At 46.9% G+C, this 20,525-nt stretch overlaps 1 protein-coding gene across 3 annotated transcripts in view; it reads left to right on the top strand.

Annotated features, from left to right (window-relative positions):
* The window catches only part of WDR86 (WD repeat domain 86), a 44,474-nt gene extending 25,317 nt beyond the window's left edge, over window positions 1-19,157 (top strand). For 2 of the 3 annotated variants that reach the window (XM_019508117.1, XM_019508118.1), the window contains 3 exons: window positions 11,962-12,097; window positions 15,765-15,868; window positions 17,246-19,157. In XM_019508117.1, the coding sequence (XP_019363662.1) occupies window positions 11,962-12,097; window positions 15,765-15,868; window positions 17,246-17,464 (459 nt within the window). In that variant the 3' untranslated portion in view covers window positions 17,465-19,157. The remainder of the gene's footprint in view (window positions 1-11,961; window positions 12,098-15,764; window positions 15,869-17,245) is intronic. The other variant, XM_019508120.1, reaches the window with a different exon arrangement.
* The last annotated feature ends 1,368 nt before the right edge of the window (window positions 19,158-20,525 follow it).

Genomic DNA, 20,525 nt, shown 5'->3' with positions numbered 1-20,525 from the left:
ATTACCCTTAGGGCAGGGAGCAGAAATCACTTGCAAAGTCCCCTGCTGTGGATTGCTCTGGCATAGGGGAAAGACTCCAAGGAGGGTGCACAGTTGGCAGAGCCAGTTTTTACACCATGCTTCTTAAAGCTGGAGGTGCAAAAGACACACTGCAGGCAGAGTCGTGATATATATTGTGCAGTTCTTTAGCTCTTCCCAGTTGTCCTGTGGGTCCTCGGGCACTATTGCCCAGTGGCACAAGTTAAGAGCAGCCGGCAGGTAAGCAGGGAGCCTTAAACTGATGGTTAGCTCTCAGCTTATCATTTCCCCTCTACTGGGCTGCTGAGGACAGTTGTATGGGCAAACAGAGACCTTCCTTTGCTAGATGTTCCTCTAGACTTGGGCCGGCCAGGTGAGCTTCTACCCTGCTGTCTCTAGAGCCAGTTCTCGCTGACTGCTCCCAGTGTGGGTGTATCTCGTACAGACAGAACGTATTTATGCAAGAACAGCATATTCCAGCAGTCCTCATCCCTTCTGCAGCCAAATAAACTATACTGATAAAAGCACAGTTTCGGCCACAACTATGTCAGGCACTGATTATTCTGCCAACTGACATAGTTATGCTGGCAAAGATCTGTAGGGTAGACCTGGCTTGAGAACAGCCTAGTTAGGTAACAGCAAATGGAGCAGCCAGAATTTCTCAATCCTTCTTCTCCTGCAGTGCCATAGTTGGGAAGAGAAGGGAAGGGAGTGGAAAGCAGTTGCTTTGGGCACCCTCTCACGTCGCATCACAGCTGCTGGTTGTAGGGAGGGGAGGGAGAACTGGAGAAAACGTAGCAATGCAGCTGATTCAAAGCTCTTCAGCTCAAAACTTCAGGCCCTGGTTAAGGTGCTGTTGTTTCAATTCATAATCAAGTACACATGTGCCTTAAGGCAGTCTGCCACAACAGGTTGGAGAACCGTGATTTACATCTAATATAAAAGATAGTTTCTCTAGGACTTTTACAAAGTGTACCCTTATTTCCACTTCAGATCCCTTTGTCCTGTATTGATTCACAGTGTTGGGGGGGGATTTATTAGAAGTTCAGTGCCCGGGAGACCAGAGGCCAACAGAATGAAGTTATGCAGCTTGAAACTGAGCTGGGATACTGTTGCAGACCGTCCAAATGTGACACAAATCACAACAGAACTTGAAACGACCAAGAACAGGCAAGGAGTATATTGGTTCTCTTCCAAAAACTGATACCCATAGGACAGGGTGTTCGAACCCTGACCCACAGGCCAGATCCAGCCTGCAGAGCCATGTCATCTGGCCCATTAGTGGGAGTAATGGGTACTCCCTTTCTGCCAAATTTCTCAACCTGTAGCGGGTCCTGTGGGCTGGAGAGCATGGCCCTACACACTAGATGAGGTGTGTAAGGCTGGGAAGGTAGTGCAGGGCCAATTTGGGCATGTAGAGGTTGGCTGGGGTGATACAGGGCCTGATATGGCTATACGGGGTTGAGCGGCATGGGGTTCGTTTGGGGGGCTCATCTGACTCCAGATGCCCAGGGTCAGGCCAAGATGGCGCAGGGCTTGATCCAGGTGCATGGAGCTGAGTGGCATGGGACCAATCCAGGTATACAGGCTCGGCCAAGGCAGTGTGGGGCCCAATCCTGGCACATGAATGCCAGGTAGAGGCGGTGTGGGGCCTGATCCAGGTGTGCAGGGCCAGATAGAAGTGGTGCAGGGCCCAGTCTGGCCCATAGACCAGCCCTGCACTATTCACCTGGCCTGCAAAGCCAAATGATTGAGTGCCAGTGCTTTAGGACAACCATTCCCCTTTAAGATAGAGTGAGTTTTAACACTGGTTGGGAAGGAACGCCATCTCTGAAATTGCCACCTGTACTCTATTTATTGACCAAATGCAAACAGCTTTTTGAGCACAAGAGACAGAATGACTTGTCCTGTGACACCAACTAATAGCTAGTTTTGAAATGTCCATAAATCTTGTTAGTAGCTTTATTATTTATTTTATAACTAGCCAGGTGATTACACACACAGAGAAATCAGAGTTAGGCACCCTTCTACAATACCCGAGGTACCAGAGAAGTCGAGCTCCAGGAACAGCCCCATAGCTTGTGCTACAGTGGAAGAGTTAAAGGCTGTTTTTGCTGAGACTCCATCCAGCAAAGTGACTCTGGTTTCATTGTCAGAAAACAACCTCTTGCTCTAGGGACTGCTTTAGCTTGTTAAAATGAATGTGGTTTGAATGGGATCCCTGAAAGGCCAGCCCAGATGAAGGCTTACAAAGTTAAACTCCAGGAACTGGTTTAGCTGGTGATTCTCATGGCCGGCTTTGTTAAAAGGAAGGTTGTGCTGACAGGTCATAGGCATGGAGCCCCTATGTGGGGAGTAAGTAGATAATTGGGCATTTGGTAAGTGAAGTGATACTAGAGCGGCTGGGAACAAGCATGCCCACACTGCCCCTAGTAAATATGATGTGTCCAAATCTGACTGCAGGGCTCCTTTCTGTTTGCACAAGAGCTAGTTTGTCTCTTAGATCTAACTCAGAAAGAAGATCATTCCTACAAACTGGGCATTGGTACCTGCCATGCAGCTCTGTTGCAGATACTTTTGGCATCATCTGAATTATTTCTCTCTGTAGCTGCTGCATATATTTGGCTTCACCAAGCCTGCTGAATGTTAAGCCACTCTAGGATACTGCAGTCTGGAGAGTACTACATGAATGAGACCATTTTGTTCTTTATTTGAATTCCAGAAGGGTCTAGAGGCTCCAAACAATATCAGTGTCACCCAGAAGATGATCTCACCATAGTTAGGCCTATGACTATTTTACCATTACATTCCCAATTTTGCTTCTGCAGTAAATTTGCTAGTAATAAACCTAGCTGGCTGACTTTTTTAATGCAATGGCATAACTCACATGCTTTGGCCTGTTGATTTCAAATTCATTTTATTCATCTGCTCTAGGAGAAACCTGGACCCAGATTTTGTTTCACCCCTAAGGCACCAAAGTGCGGTCTTATCCCACCCTGCCTGATTCCCTGAAAAACCTGTAAAGTGAAAGGTGGGTGGGTCACCTGCCTCCTTGCTGCTTTTCTGTGATTTTTGCCTGAAGCCTCAGATGAGTCATGTTATAAAAGTGGACCTGATAACATTTTCTCAGGGGCCCAAGCAGAGATTTGTGCCTCTGTGTCTTGGAGGACATAGTGTTTCAGCTGACACAGTAAAAGAGACCTGCCTATTTGAATTATGGGGCAAGTGGAGGGGCCAGAATTCAAGAGAGGTGACAGCCACTTGTTATAATTTGCTTATTTATAAAGCTTTAAAATTGGTCACCTGATTGTCATTGACTTTTTTTTAAGCTACTTGGGAGTGAAAATATACTTGAATTGGGGACTTCAGCGTCAACTATGCTCATTAGAATCAAAGCTGCAAATCCCATTTCTATGCTCTCTTAGTCTGTTAGAAGTCTCCTTAGTTTGTCATGCTTTTCCCCAACAGGAGCTCTGTTGGGAAAGTGGCCAAAGTGAACAAAACTTTTCCAAAGCCAGCCAAGGAAAATACAGCTCCAAAACTATCACTGCTTCTCCAGGCACTGGCAGATTAGAATTTGTAATTGTATCTCCTGATCATTTTTAAACCAAGAGTTGATAGACCTGGGTATGTTTGGAAAAGCTATTGAAGAACGTTCTACTTTTTCCCCCCGCTTGTAAACCATGGAAAATGAATTTGCACTCATGTCAGTGAAAGGCATCCATGTCTCTTCATAATGGAATTAATCTAAATTGCCTTATAGGGATCACATTTTTTATCTTTAAGATTTTGAATTTCTGACATTTTATAGGAAGAGCTAATTTCAGATCTAGCATACTTGGTATGCAGTGTGTGATATAAGATATCTGAAGCCTGAGACTGCAGTCATTTTTCCATTTCATTGGAGCCAAGTGAATTTTGTGGGGGGGTGCCTAAGATTTTTTTAATTCCAATATGCTATAGCTTGGACACACACATTCTGCTGAAAAACAAATGGGTGAAGCACTAAAATGAGAGCACTCGCTTTCTCTGGGCTATCTGGTTTTTGCATGAAAAGGATTTTTCTTTAATAAAGGAACTGGACTGATGGCTTAAGGAGTGGGTAATGGGATGTGGAGGCTGGCACCCAGGGGTAAGGGTCCAGGGGTTAGTGTGCTAGCTCAGGACTTTGGAGGTCCAGTTTCTGTTCCCTGTTCTACCGTGGGTTTTCTGTATAACCTCAAATTGCCTGTGGATCAGCAGCATGCACTGAAAAACCTGAGTGCCTAGGGTGGGTGTTAGGCTCCTGGAAGTAGGATCATCAAAGCCCCTGTCTAATCTCTTGGGTGGTTTTAGTTTGTACAGCAGCGCTGTCCACCTGGTAGCCCATGGGGTTAAATGTCAGCCCTCCAGGCTCCCACCTGGTCCTTTCTCCTCTCGTTGCTCTGGCTGCTGCAGCAGCGGCTGGTGGGGTTCCAGGTTCCTCCTTCTGACTTCCAATCCCTGCCCCTGCACCAGGGGTGGGGTGCTGCACTGCGCTGCAGCCTGCAGTGCCAGGGGCCCTGGGGTACCTGGTGCAGCAGGGGTCCTGTGGTGCAGTGGTGGGGGAGCATGGGGTGCAGCAAGGAGGCACCCTACATGTGATGCAGGGAGCACGGGGAGCAGCGATGGGGAGTGTGCAGTGCAGTGGGGTGGATAGCTGGGTGCAGTGGGGTGGATAGCTGGGTGCAGTGGGGGAGGGAACTTGGTGTAGTGTGGGGGCGCGGGGAGCAGCAGTGGAGGAATGGGAAGAGCAGCAGCAGGGATGTGTGGCCCCCTCTGGTGCAGCCCCTGCTAGTGTGGCCCCTTAGAAATTGGACAGCTCTGTCACTACAGTAACGTTTCCTGGCTGAAGCTGGCTGCATTTCAGCTTCTGGGGCTTGCTCATCGCTGCTGCCCTCTCAGGCATTGACCTGCTCAGCCCAGCTGTCTGCTGCTGGAGTCTATACAGCAGTGATTCCCAAAGGGCCTGTTGCTGCACGCTGCTGTGGCATGGCCTGGTCCCCAGGATGCAGGCAGGGTGCAATGGCAGCAGTTTGCAGGCACATGCTGCTGCACCCTGCTTTTATTTTTTTTCAAAAATATCTATATCTATCTATCTGTAACTTAAGCCTGAGACTGCAGATTGATAGATACATCTATAGATAGATAGATATCTATATCTATAACTCCATCTCCAACACTCTGCCAAGTGACCCTTGTGGAGCTCAAAGCACACTAAAAACCTGTTACACAGTCTGCACCGTGCACCCGCACACCCATCTCCATACCCACACCCCAACGCCCTGCCCTCCTCAGAGGGTCTACCTCTGAAAAGGTCTATGCCAGCCCCCTCTCCACCAGATGACGTCTGCCACTTCTTTCTCATCATCCTCTTCTGTCTTCCTGTAGTAGCAGTACATTTCACTCAGCCCCATTTTAACACAATCCTTTGCACACATGCCATGCACCCCCCACTAGGTAAGTAGGTGTGGGTCCCCCCCTCTACCCCACTCCCTTCCCAGGTCCTGCCAATCATGGGCAGCTGGGAGACCTCTCGCCTGGTCCCTGCCACACCACACTGAGCTGCAGGGCACCCTCACCGTCACCAGGTAGATGTACCCACCTCCCCATCCCAGCTGTGTCCTGGCTTCCCAGGTACTGCAGTGCTTGTTTACAACCCTCCACCCCCCTTGGCCCAGGGGCACACAGTGGAGCAGCTCCATGCACCCTGTCGGAGAGGCTGCTGCTCAGGTTCAGTCTGATACCACTGGGAGGAGGGCTTTCCTTGTGCCCACGCTGCTGCCTTTTCTTCCAGCCCCCCTCTCCCTGGCTGTGGTGCGCATGTAGAGCTTCCAGCCTCTGGGGAGCTGCGCCAGGACCAGACATCTGCAAACTACATTTGTTCTGCCACTGCTGCTTCTCGTCTGTAAGTGAAGCATGCCGCCAACTCTGATCCAGAGAAAATTGTGCCCCAGGTATCAAAAGCGCAGGAACCCCTGCTGTCCTGTCCTTCTACTAAGTATTCTTTCAGATTTGGGCTGAGGGGAGGCACAACAGGCAGAGTTGAATGCACTTCTTTGTGGGTCAAACCAGGGATGACCTGCACTGGAACAGGGATTTACACTGCAGTTCAGTTACAGGAACAGATGGGGCTCAAAATACTTCAAGAAAACACAGCTTGCTACTATCCAGGGTCAGTATTCAGTTTTTAGCTGTAGTCCTGTACAGAGGCTCATTCCGTTGTGCTCATTTTATCTGGTGACTATTGAATGTGAAATTCAGAAACAGTCGTTGAAGTCAGGATTAATTCCCAGGTCTCCCCTGTCCCAGGTGAATGTCCTAATCACTGGGCTAGAGGGTCATGCTTCCTTTTTGCAGCTGAACAAATCTTGCAGCACGAGGGAGTGAGGATGCTGGGCTACTTTTCTTGGATGCAAGAAACGCAGGTTTGAATCTTCATAGGATTTAAAGTGGTTTTAAGTATTCGTTATGCAGCTCAAAGTTATGCCACTCCAGGGCAGGATTATCTCTGATCCGCGCTACCCAGTTCCTGTTCCATTAAGGTGCACCACTCCCCACGGATGTGCCGCCCAACTTGGAGTCCTCCAGTTTCCCAGGATATCTCATACTCCAGCCCGTAGACCAGGGCTAAAAGCCTGTATCGTCCCACCAGCCCTGTAGCAGCAACTCACAGTGACCGCTCCTAGTCCTGCCCCTGCTCACCAGGCCTCTAGTGGCAAGTCACAGGTAGGGAACAGTCAGAGGAGGTTTCTAGACTAAGGATGCGACTGCTGCAAACTAGCACTAACACCGATCAACGCTTGTGCAGCTCACAGCTTAAAGTGTAACAAGGTCCATATTTGTAAGAGGGAAGTGTAAAGGAAAACCCACGGAACGTAGCTGCTCTTCTGTTTTTCTTTAACGTTTACACACCCACTTCAAACATGGAGCTCAAGCAGCGTAACTTAACTTAACGCACCATTGTTCTCAAGTGACATTCACCTGCAGGAGACGAGTGGAAAGTGTTTATCTTTGTCGCGTGGGTTGCTGCTGCTTGCAAGCTGTTCAGAACAGAAATGCCATGAGTGGGCCAGGAGCAATTCTGGAAGATGAAACTCCAGCCAACTTCGTATTAGCATGCGCTTTGTGATGATGTTTCCCTCGCCCATTTGGGTTGAATGTTAGGGTTAGAGGTGCAAAACTCTAGAACTCCTGGTTCAGAGGTGATACCTTTTCTTAAACCGACTAAGAAATTGCAAAAGAAGGATCTTTCTTTGCAAGCTTCTGGGCACATGCGCCTTTCCTCAGGCTTGGGGAAAATTAAAGATGGTAAAAAGTCCCTGTCGGTAGAAAATAAACTTCATTTTGCACAGAGGAAGCTGAAGGTGGAAGTCTGTTCCTCTGGGTCCATGAGTGTCTTTGTGAGTTGCTTCCTGATGTGCAGGTAAGGCAGGATTCCTTCCCTGGTGGTCTCAGAAGACAGAAAGCCAGGGTGGTGTAGAAATCTTTCCTTGTTGTTCGGCAATGAAGTTTAATTCCAAAGTCGGCTAAAATTCGGCATCTTCCATGTTTCAGAGATGTATTTAGTGTAGTTCTAAATACTTGTTTGCATAGCAAGTCAGCTCCTTTCTTCCCTCCTTAGTACTATTTTGGCTACAGCACAAATGTAGCGAGACGTGACATTTCAAACTACTAGCCTGTGGCAATTACATGTATATAACCTGTATTTACATGGATGTTATCTTCTGGAAAGGTCTTATAGGCTAAGTGACGTCTGCAGCTGGTAGCACCTGTGCGGCTCCAGGATTTGGTGAGAACTGCATTTTCTGTGCATTTTGGACTATCTGTGTATATTTTTCATACAGCTCTGTCATGGTCCTGTTATTGTAGCAGTTTGCCCTTGCAGTACCTTTTATTAGAGGTTCTCATAGCACTTGTATGAAAAGTATGCCATCTGCCCCTTTTTTACAAAGCTCATTTGTAGCACCAAAGAGAATTGGGAGATGAAATACATTGGCTTTATGTCCATAATCCAGCAGCAGGCAAAAGGGAACAGCAGTGTGTGCACACATGTGCGTGTGGGAAGTGAAGAAAAGGCTAGTTTTTTAGGGACAGAAAATTAGTCTAAAAGTGAAGCCCACATTGACCCAACTGGACCCCTGTTTGGCAATCAGTTGATGCAGGAGTCTCATTGACGTCCATGGGAGTTTGATCAGGCAGGGGGATTCAGCTATGTAGCCTGCATGTTTGGAGAGGGAAATAATAAGACATTAGTCCTTGTGCAAGTCTGTATGTCTTTCTGCCTCCATCTGCTTTTCCTTTTCAAATTGGTCCCATGGTGATTAACACCAGACCATGAAAACCTGCTTTTTGCAACTGTGACTTCCTTGGCACCTGATTGAGGGGTACCGAGAAGGGAAAGGGGGGCGAGAGAAAAAATTACGCTATGTAGTGCCAGCTGTGGTCTAGGTGCTTTACAGATAAGTGTCTGGCCAGTCACCCTTGGCTGAAGAGTTTGCATCTACATTGTGTATTAAAGATGCCTGTTTCAAGCTTTTTCTTGGTTTATTTTCCTTATCTTGTGTGTTAGAAGAACTTGGACTATGAGACCTTTACATATGAGAAAGATAGCCTTAAGGCCCTGGACTCTCACTCAGGGAAACGTGGGCTGTGTGCAGACTGACTGTGGGAGATTGTAGAAGTTACTCTGGCACAATTTTCCATGAAGATATTAACACTTTCTTTCTCCACCCTTTGTCTCGTAAGAAAATAAGAACTGCTATTTACTGGGTCAGGCCATAGGACCATCTTGCCCAGCTTCTTCGGTCACATGGGGGCAGAAAGCAGATGCTGAAAGGGAGAGTAAACAGGATATAACCAGGGTTTTTTCCACTGTTCCTCTCTATTGCAGCCTCCAGCATTTAAGGTCTAGGCTCAGCGGCTGTACCCCGAACTCCCATGCTCAGTAGCTACGGATGCCCCCTTCCTCTAAGAATTTATCTGATCCCTTTCTGAACCTGGCTAAACAGTCAGCTGCCACAACATTTGGTGGCAAGGAGTTCCACCTTTTAATTACGCACTGTCTGGGGAACCCTCCCCCCCCAACTTCCTTTTGTTAGTTTTAAACTAATACCTACTAGTTTCATTTTATGACCCCTAGCTCTTGTACTGTGAGTGGCAGTAAAATAATAAGTTCCTATTTACTTTCTCGGCACCTTTTCGTATTTCATAAACCCTTATCTCCCCCTCATGTGTCTCTTCTGTCTCATCTGAGTAGATTGGTGGTTCTCAACGTGTTCTGGACTTGAGGGCCCCCTCCGTAACTTTTTGTGAATTGACTGGCACTTGATTTTAAAAACTAATGTAACCCTCCTGCCAGGCACTGGTCAGCCACAACAAGAGCTGGGTTCAAATTTTGGGGTAGCCAACAAGTTTTCACCATGGCTCAAACCTCCACCCAGAAATCTGGGATCACTAAATTTGGCACTATTTAATGCAACCCATATAAACAAAACCCCTTCCTCAAACAAAAAACACCACAAAACACAAAACAGAAAGCCAAACATAATTATATTTAAACTAATGCTTAGCAACATGAAAAACTAGAACACATTTTACAGTAAAAAATATCTGCTACCTTTCATGTGGGTTGCATTAAATGGTGCTTACCTCTTTGCAGAGGGGCTGTAGGGGTGGGGCATTACCCAGGCAGGGACAAGCCTGAATCTGACATATCTCCTTAGCGTCTCTGGTTATTTCCTTACACCTCATGACACCCTTCAAAGGATCTGGCAATACCCCAGGGTGCCCTGGGACCCTGGCTGAGAATCATTGGTCTAGTTGGTAGAAAATCATCCCTGCTTTGAACAACTCAGAGTAAGTATGTACAGTGACTAATATAACTATGTTAGTTGGAGCCAGTAGGCAATGCCACTATATTGCCAAAAGCAATTTAAATGTTTTCTATCATTCCTTTGCTAAGCTAACTCATGGAAGATGTTTGAAAACGCAATATACTATCTAAAAATAGCTTTTTAAAAATGTGATTGTATCATTGAACCATACGATGTAAAAGATGTACAGTTAAGCATACCCCAAACTGTTACAAAGAAAATGCAGTATATTGCAAAATATTAAACACGTGTGTTATATTAGCTATTGACTTTTTTTGGGTTTATTTACCTTTTGTTAATTTATTCAAAACTGCTCTTTAACATTTTTTTTAAATTAAAATTTATGATTTGGCAAAATATATGTATTGCTTGTACATTGAAGCTGCCCTACACTAAAGAAAGAGTCTAATTAGGATTCTCTGCTGTTGTGCATAGGAGTAGCTCCATTCATGCCAACACATCAACAGAGAACCCAACTTCCTCTTCTGAGGTTTGGAAACAATTTTAGGGCCTGGAAGTTGACTGTGTGATATGACTGTGCAAAGAATACAAGATTGGGCCCCTACAGTTCAGCTCTGAGAATTGCTTTGCTCATTACCCCAGGTCTAAAAGCTGTAGACTTCATTGTTTTTACTCGGTTATTTTTTTGTTGGAAGATGTGAATGAAGAACACAATCATAGAAAATGAGGGTTGGAAGGGACCTCAGGGGGTCGCATCTAGTCCACCCCCCTGCTCAAAGCAGGACCATCCCCAACTAAATCATTCCAGCCAAGGATTTGTCTAGCTGGGTCTTAAAAACCTCCAAGGATGGAGAGTCCACCTCTTCTCTGGGTAACCTGTTCCAGTGTTTCACCACCCTCCTAGTGAAAAAGTTCTTCTAATGCAGGGGTGGGCAAAACGGTGGGTCCAGCCAGCAGCCAGACTCCATTTCCCAGCAGCCCCTGCCTTCGTTGCTGCAGCCAGCTGGGGCATGTGGGCATTGATTGCAGCTCTGCCCCAGCTCCAGACCCCCCTGTCACCACAGCAAGATCCCAGTGCCAGAGCAGCACCCCACCCAGCTGCGTGCCCTGCCAGTGCTGCTGGGGCCGGTCTCCGTGGAAACCCTGGCCCCATGCTGCCACATCCCTGCTGTTTCTGGGGTCTCCATGGAAACTGGCTGCAGTGACATGGGCAAGAGCTGCTGGGGAATGGAGTCTGCCGTGGGCCCAATCTGGCTTGAGGGCCGGACTTTGCCTGCCCCTATTGTAATATCCAACCTAAACTTCCCTTGCTGCAGCTTGAGCCCATTGCTCCTTGTTGTGTCATCTGTCACCGCTGAGAACAGCCCAGCTCCATCCTCTTTTGAACCCCATTTCAGGTAGCTGAAGGCTGCTATTAAATCCCCTCTGTCTCCTCCTCTCTGGACTAAATAAGCCCAGCTCCCTCAGCCTCTCCTCATCAGTCATGTCCCCCAGTCCTCTCCCCATTTTTGTTGCCCCCCGTTGGACTCTCCAATTTGTCCACATCCTTGCTGTAGTGGGGGACCCAAACTGGACACAGTACTCCAGATGTGGCCTCACCAGGGCAGAATAGAGGGGAATAATCACTTCCCTCGATCTGCTGACAGCACTCCTACCAGTGCAGCCCAGTATGCCGTTAGCCTTCTTTACAAGAGCACACTGGTGGCCCAAATCCAGCTTATTTATTGTGCACTGTAACCCCCAGGTCCTTTTCTGCAGAGCTGCTGCCCAGCCAGTCAGCCCCCAGCCTGTACTGGTGCATGGGCTTGTTCTGTCCTAAGCACAGGACTTTGCACTTGTCCTTGTTGAACTTCATGAGACTTCATTTGGTCCAATCCTCCGGTTTGTTGAGGTCTCTCTGATTCCTAGCCCTACCCTCCAGTGTATCTCCTCCTCCTCCTCCCTCCCCGCTCCAATCTGCAAACTTGCTGAGGGTGCACCCCATCCCATCTTTCAGGTCACTGATGAAGATGAATTGCTTTGGTGCAGTTCTCTGGTGAACTTGCCCAAGGAGGATATTGCTGATGCTTTCCTTTTTTTTCCTCTTCAGCTAGTGAATCGGCACTTGTATTCGGGGAGTGCGGACCGGACAGTGAAGTGCTGGTTAGTAGACACTGGGGAGCGAATCCAAACGTACAAGGCTCACAAACACAGCGTTAGCACTTTGAAATACCATGCTGGGATCTGTAAGTTGCTTTTCCATTAGTTCCTCAATCCTTCCTCCCCCTCCAATTTCACTTTCCCTTCTATGTATGGATGCTTACCTCTGAGCAAAGGTTAATAACACCATATTTATGAGATGCAAGAGCTTGTGAAATTTTCACTTACTTTTCCTTCTACTTCAGTGCTTGGCAGCAAATTATGACTGCAGAAAATGCTGATATTCAGAAGAGTAGAGGGAAAAGAATTGTAGCATTGTAGATGTCAGAGGGAAAGGAAAGAGCTGGGAAACTGTGGGTCCCTTGCTCTACAGAGATGGTAAACTAGTAATGGAAAGTACAAGGAAGGCAGAACAGCTCAATGCCAACAAAACAAACTGTCCAGACAAGATGTGAAATGAATATGAGGGAAGATGGGGAAGGACTGCACTTAATTTCAGAGAATTTTTGACAAATATGAATGAGTTGAAGTCAACAGGACCTGAAGAAAGTGACTCCAGGTGCAGAAAGAAGTAGCTGAAACATGTCTCAGAGCCACACATGCCAAGTCATGGATGACACAGTGATGTCCCAGAGCCAGGAGAAGAGATACCATTATGCCCATCTCTCCTTTTCTTTAAAAAAAAAAGAAAAAAAAAGGAAGGGCGGGGGGGAAGGAAGATGGAGAAATAACACACCATTCAGCCTGACTACTGCAGCAAATTATAGAACAATCAACATCTGGAGGAAGAAGGGGGGATTACTAGTAGACAACCTGGATTTATTCAGAATAAATCATGCTGAGCCAATTGGATTGGCTTCTTGGACAGGAGCAAGTTAGAGTTTGTTTTCTTTTTTTCTTTTTGTTTTTTTGGTAATACCTTTTATTAGACCACTGGAATAGTTGGGAGAGATGTTAAACAAGCTTTCTGGCATGTGATGCCCTTCCTCCAGTTTGGGGAAAGAAGTAAAGATGACCTTGACTAAATACTAGTTCAGGGCTGTCCAGCTTCTGGACAGCCGGGGATCACAGACCCAGGCTATAGGGGCTACAGATCGAAGGCCACATGCTGTGTGGGCAGGTAGGCACCTCCCCGGCCATGAACTGTCCAGCACTCCCCTGCCGCTTGCACAGCCTGGGCATCCTGGCTCCCCGTTCTCCTGGCCGTCTGCAGTGCAGGCTATCCAGCACCTTCCTCGTGCCCCCCCCTCCCATGACATGCACAAGGCAACCAGCCCCACTCCCTTCTCCCAACCATGTGCACCATGTGGGCAGCTCCCCCCTGCCCCGCAGCACAGGCAGCCTCAGCCATGTGTGCAGCACCTGCCCCTCCTCTTCCACAAGTATGCACCACCTGCTTGCAGGACGGGCAGCCCAGCTCCCTTCTTTACTTCTTCAGGCACTCCAGCCCCATCCTGGCCCCCAGGGCAGGAGCCACTGGGTGTGGGGAGCATCAGCTTGGTAGCATGCTCAATCCATGGGGACCACCAGTTGGACAACCCTGCACTGGATAAAACAATGTTTTGGGGTTTTTTTAAACTCCATTATGTTAATGAAAAGAGTTGCTTAAGGAAGTGAGGATGGCAGAGAAATCTGCTGGTGGCAAATGCAAGATACTGCACATTGGAAAGAATAATTTGAACTCAGCATGTGCCGATAATGGTCAAACAATGATTAGCTACCAGGATGCTTGACACACACTGACTGAGTGATTATGATCAGCCTTCAGCCAGCAAAGCTGACTTCATAAATCAGGGCTGACACTTTTTTTTTTGGACGTATTCAATGTAACTAAGCTCAATGTAATCAAGCCTGGAGGTATTATACTGGCCTAGATACACTACTGGTCTATGGTATCGTCAGTGGGAGGTGGAGAGGGCAAAACTCACCTTAATGAGATCACGTGAGAGACTCCAGTCTGAAAACTGCTCTTTCTCTTTAACCCAGAAAGTAAATTGGCCAGCAACCGCCTTATTTGAAGCCCTTGGAACAGAGTGCAAACTCAGACGCCCATCCTGTGATGCTACCCAAGCGTCACAAGGTTTTTGCACACTTGGCACTCTCTCCTTTCACCCCTTCTCTGTTTCGGTAGCACTCCACACTCTTCCTGTGACTGTGCAAACGACATTGCTACATTTAGCCAGCTTGGGAGGAACATCTCGTTAGTGTGACTAAGGTGTTCACAAGGTTATTAAAAGCCAAAAGGTGTCAAACTGGAAGTGCTGAAGTGTCCTGTTTTGAGAAGCAGAATGCAGGTGGACATGGAAGAACGCTAGGCATTGTTCAACTATTACCAAATCAATATTTAATCTTTTTAATCAGACACACACTGCCCCAAAGAGTTTACAGCTGTAATAGACAAGTTAAAGACCATAGAGGGGGAAAAAGGGATGGTTTCTTTTACAGCTGCCCAAGATCACATAGGGTAATCCATGACAGAGCTGAGTCCAGGGCTCCTAAATGTCTTTGCAGTGTCATAAGTACTAAACTGCCTTCCTCACTCTACTTTTTAAACTAATAACACTGTAGATTATAAAGACAAGCTCTTCAGTGTAGTTTATCTTTCAGTGTTTATGCTGCTTGATTGTCTCTGACGTTTCTGAGCGTGGGCAGTGAAAATTAAATTAGTTCTCGCTCTCCTACATGTCAAAGGCTTCAGCATCAAGTTTAAGAACAGTTGCTTCCCTTGGAGTTTAAGCAAAACATTTTTGTTGCTTTTCCTGTTGGTTTTGCAGGTAGGTGGAGTACAGATTTATTTATACAGAATCAAAATGTCAAATGAAGTTCAGGCCAAGAGTGCCCCTTCTGAAGCTCAGTGGTTCAGGAGTTCAAAGAAACATAAATCCTGAATGATAGAGGGATATTTGTCAAAGCCAAATTCTGAGAGAGAGAATTAAAATATAATGAAAGCTATAAACTGAAAGCACTTTTCTTTTTTTACTGAGTTACTACTGGTTTTTGTGTTAAGTGTGTATTTGGGAGTTCAGTTAATAGTAGCAAATAAAGCAATATGATTTCCATTTACTAGAAAGAAGCCTTGTATCTTGTTCTGTAATACTGTACCTGCTTGAGTGGCATATGATGGTTGACTAGTGTAAGTTTGTCCAGCTGATATCCCACCCAACCATTGATCAACCTGCTCCTGCTTCTGTTTCATGGAGGGTATGATTCAGGGTGGAGTATGCCATAAGGGTAAATTTACCAGCTGGATGGAAGATGGGCAGGCTCTTCTGGACTCCTCTCCTACAGGAAAGGACCAGTGTTACTAAAACAGGATTTTAGGACACCGTTTTGTGTCCTGTAACTTCCTCCATTCCCACTTCCAGAGACAAGTGTGTTCAATAGTTTCAATAAGACTTGATTTTCCTCTCATGTACATGGTTATAAATAAGAAATAGTGATGTTACACTGGTAGAAACATCTGACGTTAGGAAGGGGAGAATCCATCCCGTCTTTCTCCTCCCGCTGTTTTCCAGGTGTGTACTTAAATCTGTTCTGAACTGACCTTTTCTGATTGCACAAAAATGACTAGCCTAAAATGACAGCCCCTTCTTAGCATCTGAAGAAGCAAGCTGCTGCCTACAAAAGCTTATCTACCTTCGATTTAGTCAGTCCATACGGTGGAAATCTACTCTACCTTACACCTGACTTCAGACTACAACAGCTACCTGCCTCTTTGTCCTAAAATGGCCTTGCTGCCTGTCTCTGTTACAGTGTTTACAGGAAGTGGCGATGCCTGTGCCCGCGCTTTCAATTCCAAGACGGGTGTCCTGCAGAAGATCTTCCGAGGACACAAGTTCATCATAAACTGCATTCAGGTGAGATGGGGACTTTATGTATGTTTGTGTGTGTTGGAGGGGAAATGCAACATTTGGATCAATAAATTGCAGTATAAGCTTCTCCTTCTATTACTTGGGAACAGATGTAGCTAGTTACACCTGACAGCAACATCCTTGGACTACTAAGGGATATGGAGAAGTGTCCTACCTGTCCGGCAGCCACAGTAAGGCAGAGTCCTGCTTACAACACCAATGTGTGGAGATTTGCTTTTGTGCTTCTCCTTAGCCTTAGTGGTAGCACATTGTCCATAGCTCAGGAAACTAGAATCTGGAAAGACCTTGATTATGCAAACCCTTTGGCAGTGTGCACTTACTAGTATGCCAGGTGATGATCTTGGACAGTGAAGCAACAGTCCTAGCCTGGTGATAATACCCCAGATCCCTTGTCCCCCAGTTGCAAGCCTGCAAGGTAAGAATGATGTGGTTGTGATGGAAGCCACTGGGGAGCGATGGGCTCATGTGTAATCTGTAGCATGCAGGGGGCGCTTATCCATGTTCTTGCTAGCTGCTGCAAGGAGTAAGCTGGTAACTTTATAGTAGACTTTCAAGATATAGGGACTGAGATCCCTTGTGTTCCCAGCCCTGTTCATCGCTTTGTACACTCGTGCTTATAACACGCTGATTGTATTGTATGCAGGACACAGCTCTGCGATAGATTTTTCCCTGAAGACATATAAATCATAGACTTTGTGTTTGTATCTCTTAATGCCGATGTGAAAGAAATGTAAGGACTGGGATAGACACACATGGCCTAAGGAGGGCAAGATGGACAGAGAAAGGGAGGAATGCTAATTAAGGCTTTCACTGGTGAAATGTTCAGAGGGAAAGAAGTGGCTCGTTACAAAACCCAAGCTGTACTTTTAGGAGAATTGCAGGCCAAGTTATACAAGGTTTCAAAGAGAGAGATTTTGTAGGGGAAGTTGTACAGATTGCTGATTGCAAGGGGAGAGGAGGAGCAGGAGGAGGGAAGTCCTGTAGTCTTGGAGGCACCGAAACATTCACGTCATCAATGACAAGCTACCCTTCATCTTCCAAGGCAGGCCTGGAGCTCTGCTAGAGCGCCATTGAAATGTGACAGCCCAGTTCTGCACTGCCCAGCACCGAGTATCATAGAAACGACAGCATTGCTCACGTACTGCTGTGCACGGTGGGTGCAGAAGCATGAGTAAGTGGAGCACCCTGATCTGGAGCACACTGATTTGTGAGCTGGTGTGAATGGTGACAAAAGGAGCCAGACAGTGGGGAATCGGGCTTTACCATGAAGGACTAACTCTGCTATTTGATCCCAAGCTGCTGTGTTGTTGTGGTGCTGCTGAGATGTCCAGTTTGGGATTAAGTGTGACCCTATTGTTCCAGATTCACAATGAATTATTATACACAGCTTCCCACGATGGCACGCTAAGGATCTGGGACATACGAGGAATCTGCAAGCGGAACAAGAGGCGGCTGAAGAAGGAGAGGTCTGTCCAGGTCAGGAGTTCCCAGAAGGGCAGTCTGTCGCGCCTCTTCAACAACAAAGTTGGCTGCATGGTGCAGCAGGAGAATGGAGAGTGCGAGGCCATTGAGCTGGTGTGACTGCCTGTCTGGCCGTGACCAAAGCTGACGTATTTCTTTCCTATGCCACTGGGTGCAGATGAGCCAGAGCTTGGAAAGGGGGTAGGGCTGGGAGATGAACTCGCTTGCTGTGGTCGGGCAGGAGCTCAGCTTTTGTGACTGTGAAGCAGACTCCGCTCAGGCTGCCTCTTACTGATGACTCGCAGCACCTCTCTGTATCTCAGCGCAAACTAAAACAGCCTGAATGACTGGCCGGCCCTGGGGCAAGCATTGGGGTTGGGAGCCATTGCTGAGCAGGGCCCAGGTTATCCACCTTCCCCCATATTTTGAGTGTGATTATGACTTGTATTTGCCTGCTTTCAATTCCAGTTCCACCCCACTGCAGCCTGACATTGCTGCGTGTTAAGAGAGATGCTGCAAGGCAGTGAGCGGATAGATTTTCTCCTCCTGTCTCGGCTGCTTGTTCTCCCGTGCCACTGTTCAGCCGAATGTCTAAGTGAAAGCTGCCTTGCAGACAGCTCTGAATTTAATTTTCTCAGCTAGCTTTGGGATTCACCCTGCTGTGACTCAGGCAAAGATAGCGTGGCTGAGGCCCAGAGCAGCATTCATCCCTCTCAGGGGCTTTAACTTGAAGAACTGAGAAGGGGGCTTTTAAAAAGCAGCCAGCCAGCCACTAACTGGCATCTAAGGCCTAATCTTGAATCAGACCTGAACATCTTCAGAAGCACGGAAAACTACCCCGTTCCCAGCAAGCCAAGAGATTCAACTGGGCTGCTACTTTTAAGCATCCCAACACCCTTCACAGGGCAGCAGCAGGGGCCTCCACTTTCTGCAGTGCTAGGAGGAGTGGTGTGCTACTAGCATCTCCCCAACTCCACACACAGCTCTGGAGGGGTGCAGAGCAACATGTGGCTTCCATGGGGGGCCTTGTCCCTGCTTTGTGGGAGGTGAAAAGAGAGTTTTCATGGCAAGACTTTGTTCCCAGTGTGAAATAGTGGGGATCTGAGCAAATGCAGCCCACCAGCACGTGTGCATGGGACCACATCTGTCTTCTCTGTTAGGCCTGGGTCACTATCTCCTTCCAAAGCCCTTGCATCTCTCAGAAGTGCTGCATGTGCCAGGACTCGGGCTGCAGGAATGGGAATCAGGGTGCAGGCATATGAGTAATTTACCATGGAGCAAAAATGGGCAGGGATTTATTGCACATCAGCTGAGTTGTAGTAGGCATCCACATGCACCATGTTCTTACACCGTGATAAAGGGAAGTTAAACCGTGGTAACTTACCCCCCTTTCATCCAAGGCAAAACTGCAGGGGCTTTGCTTCCACACACCACAGGGTAAGCACTTGCTTGTGAGCAGTTACTGCAGAGTAGCTGAAGCCCTGCTCTTTTCTACGCTGTGATAAGTTGTTCCTATGTGGATACCCCTGGGCAGTATCCTAGGACCAGTAGTGTCTTTAGGCTTGGCTAAGCACTTACCTAGGGGTGCTTCTCTCAGGCTTTTCCAGATTTGTTCTTCCTGATAACCACTGAGCCATGAATATACAAGTGTCCTTATTGTTGCAGATACAACACACTCTCTAGAATCAGTGAAATGACTAGTTATGCGTGTGTTTTATTTTTGTGGCTTTATTTATTCCGTCCTGTGGCAAGATTAAAATGCTGTAATACTTTTTTATGATTGAGTAATAAACACATGGCATCTACAGATAACCAAATCTTTAGTTGGTGATTCCTTACTTGTCAGGTTTGTGGCACGTAGCAGTCAGAAAAGGACGGGGGCAGGAAGAGGAAACACATGAATGTAAATGTTGAGACTGTTTCCCTCCTCAGATGGTCTGGACTTGAGTCAATCTCAGGAGATCTCCTGCTTCCTATAGCAATTTGGCTGCCAAAATCCAGATTCTTCAATCAGCTGAGAGGGGAGGGAGTTTGAGCAACTAATGTGCAATACAGCCTAGAGGAAAGGTTTGCTGTGCTGGGAGCCAGGATATTAAGGCTTCACTCCTCCCACTCACTGCTGCTCTGCCTGAATGTTTCTGTGTACTTCAAACTGCATATTACTGAGTAAGGCATTATTTTACTTCCTACAAGGCAGGGAAGTATTTCTTCCCTTTGTCCAGCTAAGGTAACAACTTCTGAAAAGCTGGTAATCAGAATTGATGACAGGTCGGAATTATAGTTACACAGCTACATTGCTTTTAATGTACGTACTTGCCTCCCACCTGTAACCCACGCCCCCGTCCAGCAAAAACCACCACCCGCTGTCCAGCAAAGGTTGAATAAACACTGCCACAGCCAGTGTCAGAATGGGTAATTCACAGGAAAGACAACAGCCTGTTACTGTTATCAATTATTCCTCCAGAAGAGGATCTGTACTATGGATCTGGAAGAAGAGAAAGTACATGATTATGCAATTTAATGGCTGCTGTAGTCAAATATATTTGAGCAGGCTGCCAAAGCCCTTGTGCTTAGCTACAGAATAGGGAAAGTTCATCATTGTGCAATGAGACCCAGCATATCTTGGAGACCTTGTTATACTTGGTCCTGCTGTGAAAGGCTTTGCTGACTCCTATCTGTAACTCCTTACCTCCAGTGGATGGAAATACTGTAACTCTGTTGGCTGGGACAGGAGTTTGTATGTTAAATTCCTACTTAGAAAAGTAGGACCAACACTTCTTCCACTGTAAATCTCTGTCTTGGCATCATAGAGCTACCAACTGGTCCTGTAGGAAGTATTTACACCACAGTGGTTCTCTCCTGTTGAAGGAACAGTTAGTTTTTATCCAATTATGGCCTGTAAGCTCAGTGTTGAATACTGGGAGATCAGCTGAATAATTAGTACCATATTTTCTTGCCTACAACATCTCTGAACACACATGTTGTTTCTGGAAGGAAGAATATTTGGGGGGAAAATGAAGTTTTGGGGTTTTCTTCCCCCCAGAATCATGGCTGGAATCTGACATAAAACAAGTCCTCCTGGGAACATAGTGTCCAAGAAGTGTAGTTTTCCAGGAGACAGTCTGCTGAGGCAGCAGACAGCAGAACTTCCTGCTGTGATAAACCATCTTTTGGGATGCCA

Source organism: Gavialis gangeticus, unplaced genomic scaffold (genome assembly GCF_001723915.1).
Source record: "Gavialis gangeticus isolate Ggan-Ray unplaced genomic scaffold, GavGan_comp1, whole genome shotgun sequence".
Classification (NCBI taxonomy): domain Eukaryota; kingdom Metazoa; phylum Chordata; order Crocodylia; family Gavialidae; genus Gavialis; species Gavialis gangeticus.
The sequence above is the reverse complement of the archived record's forward strand: the minus strand, read 5'-3'. Positions and strand labels throughout refer to the sequence as shown.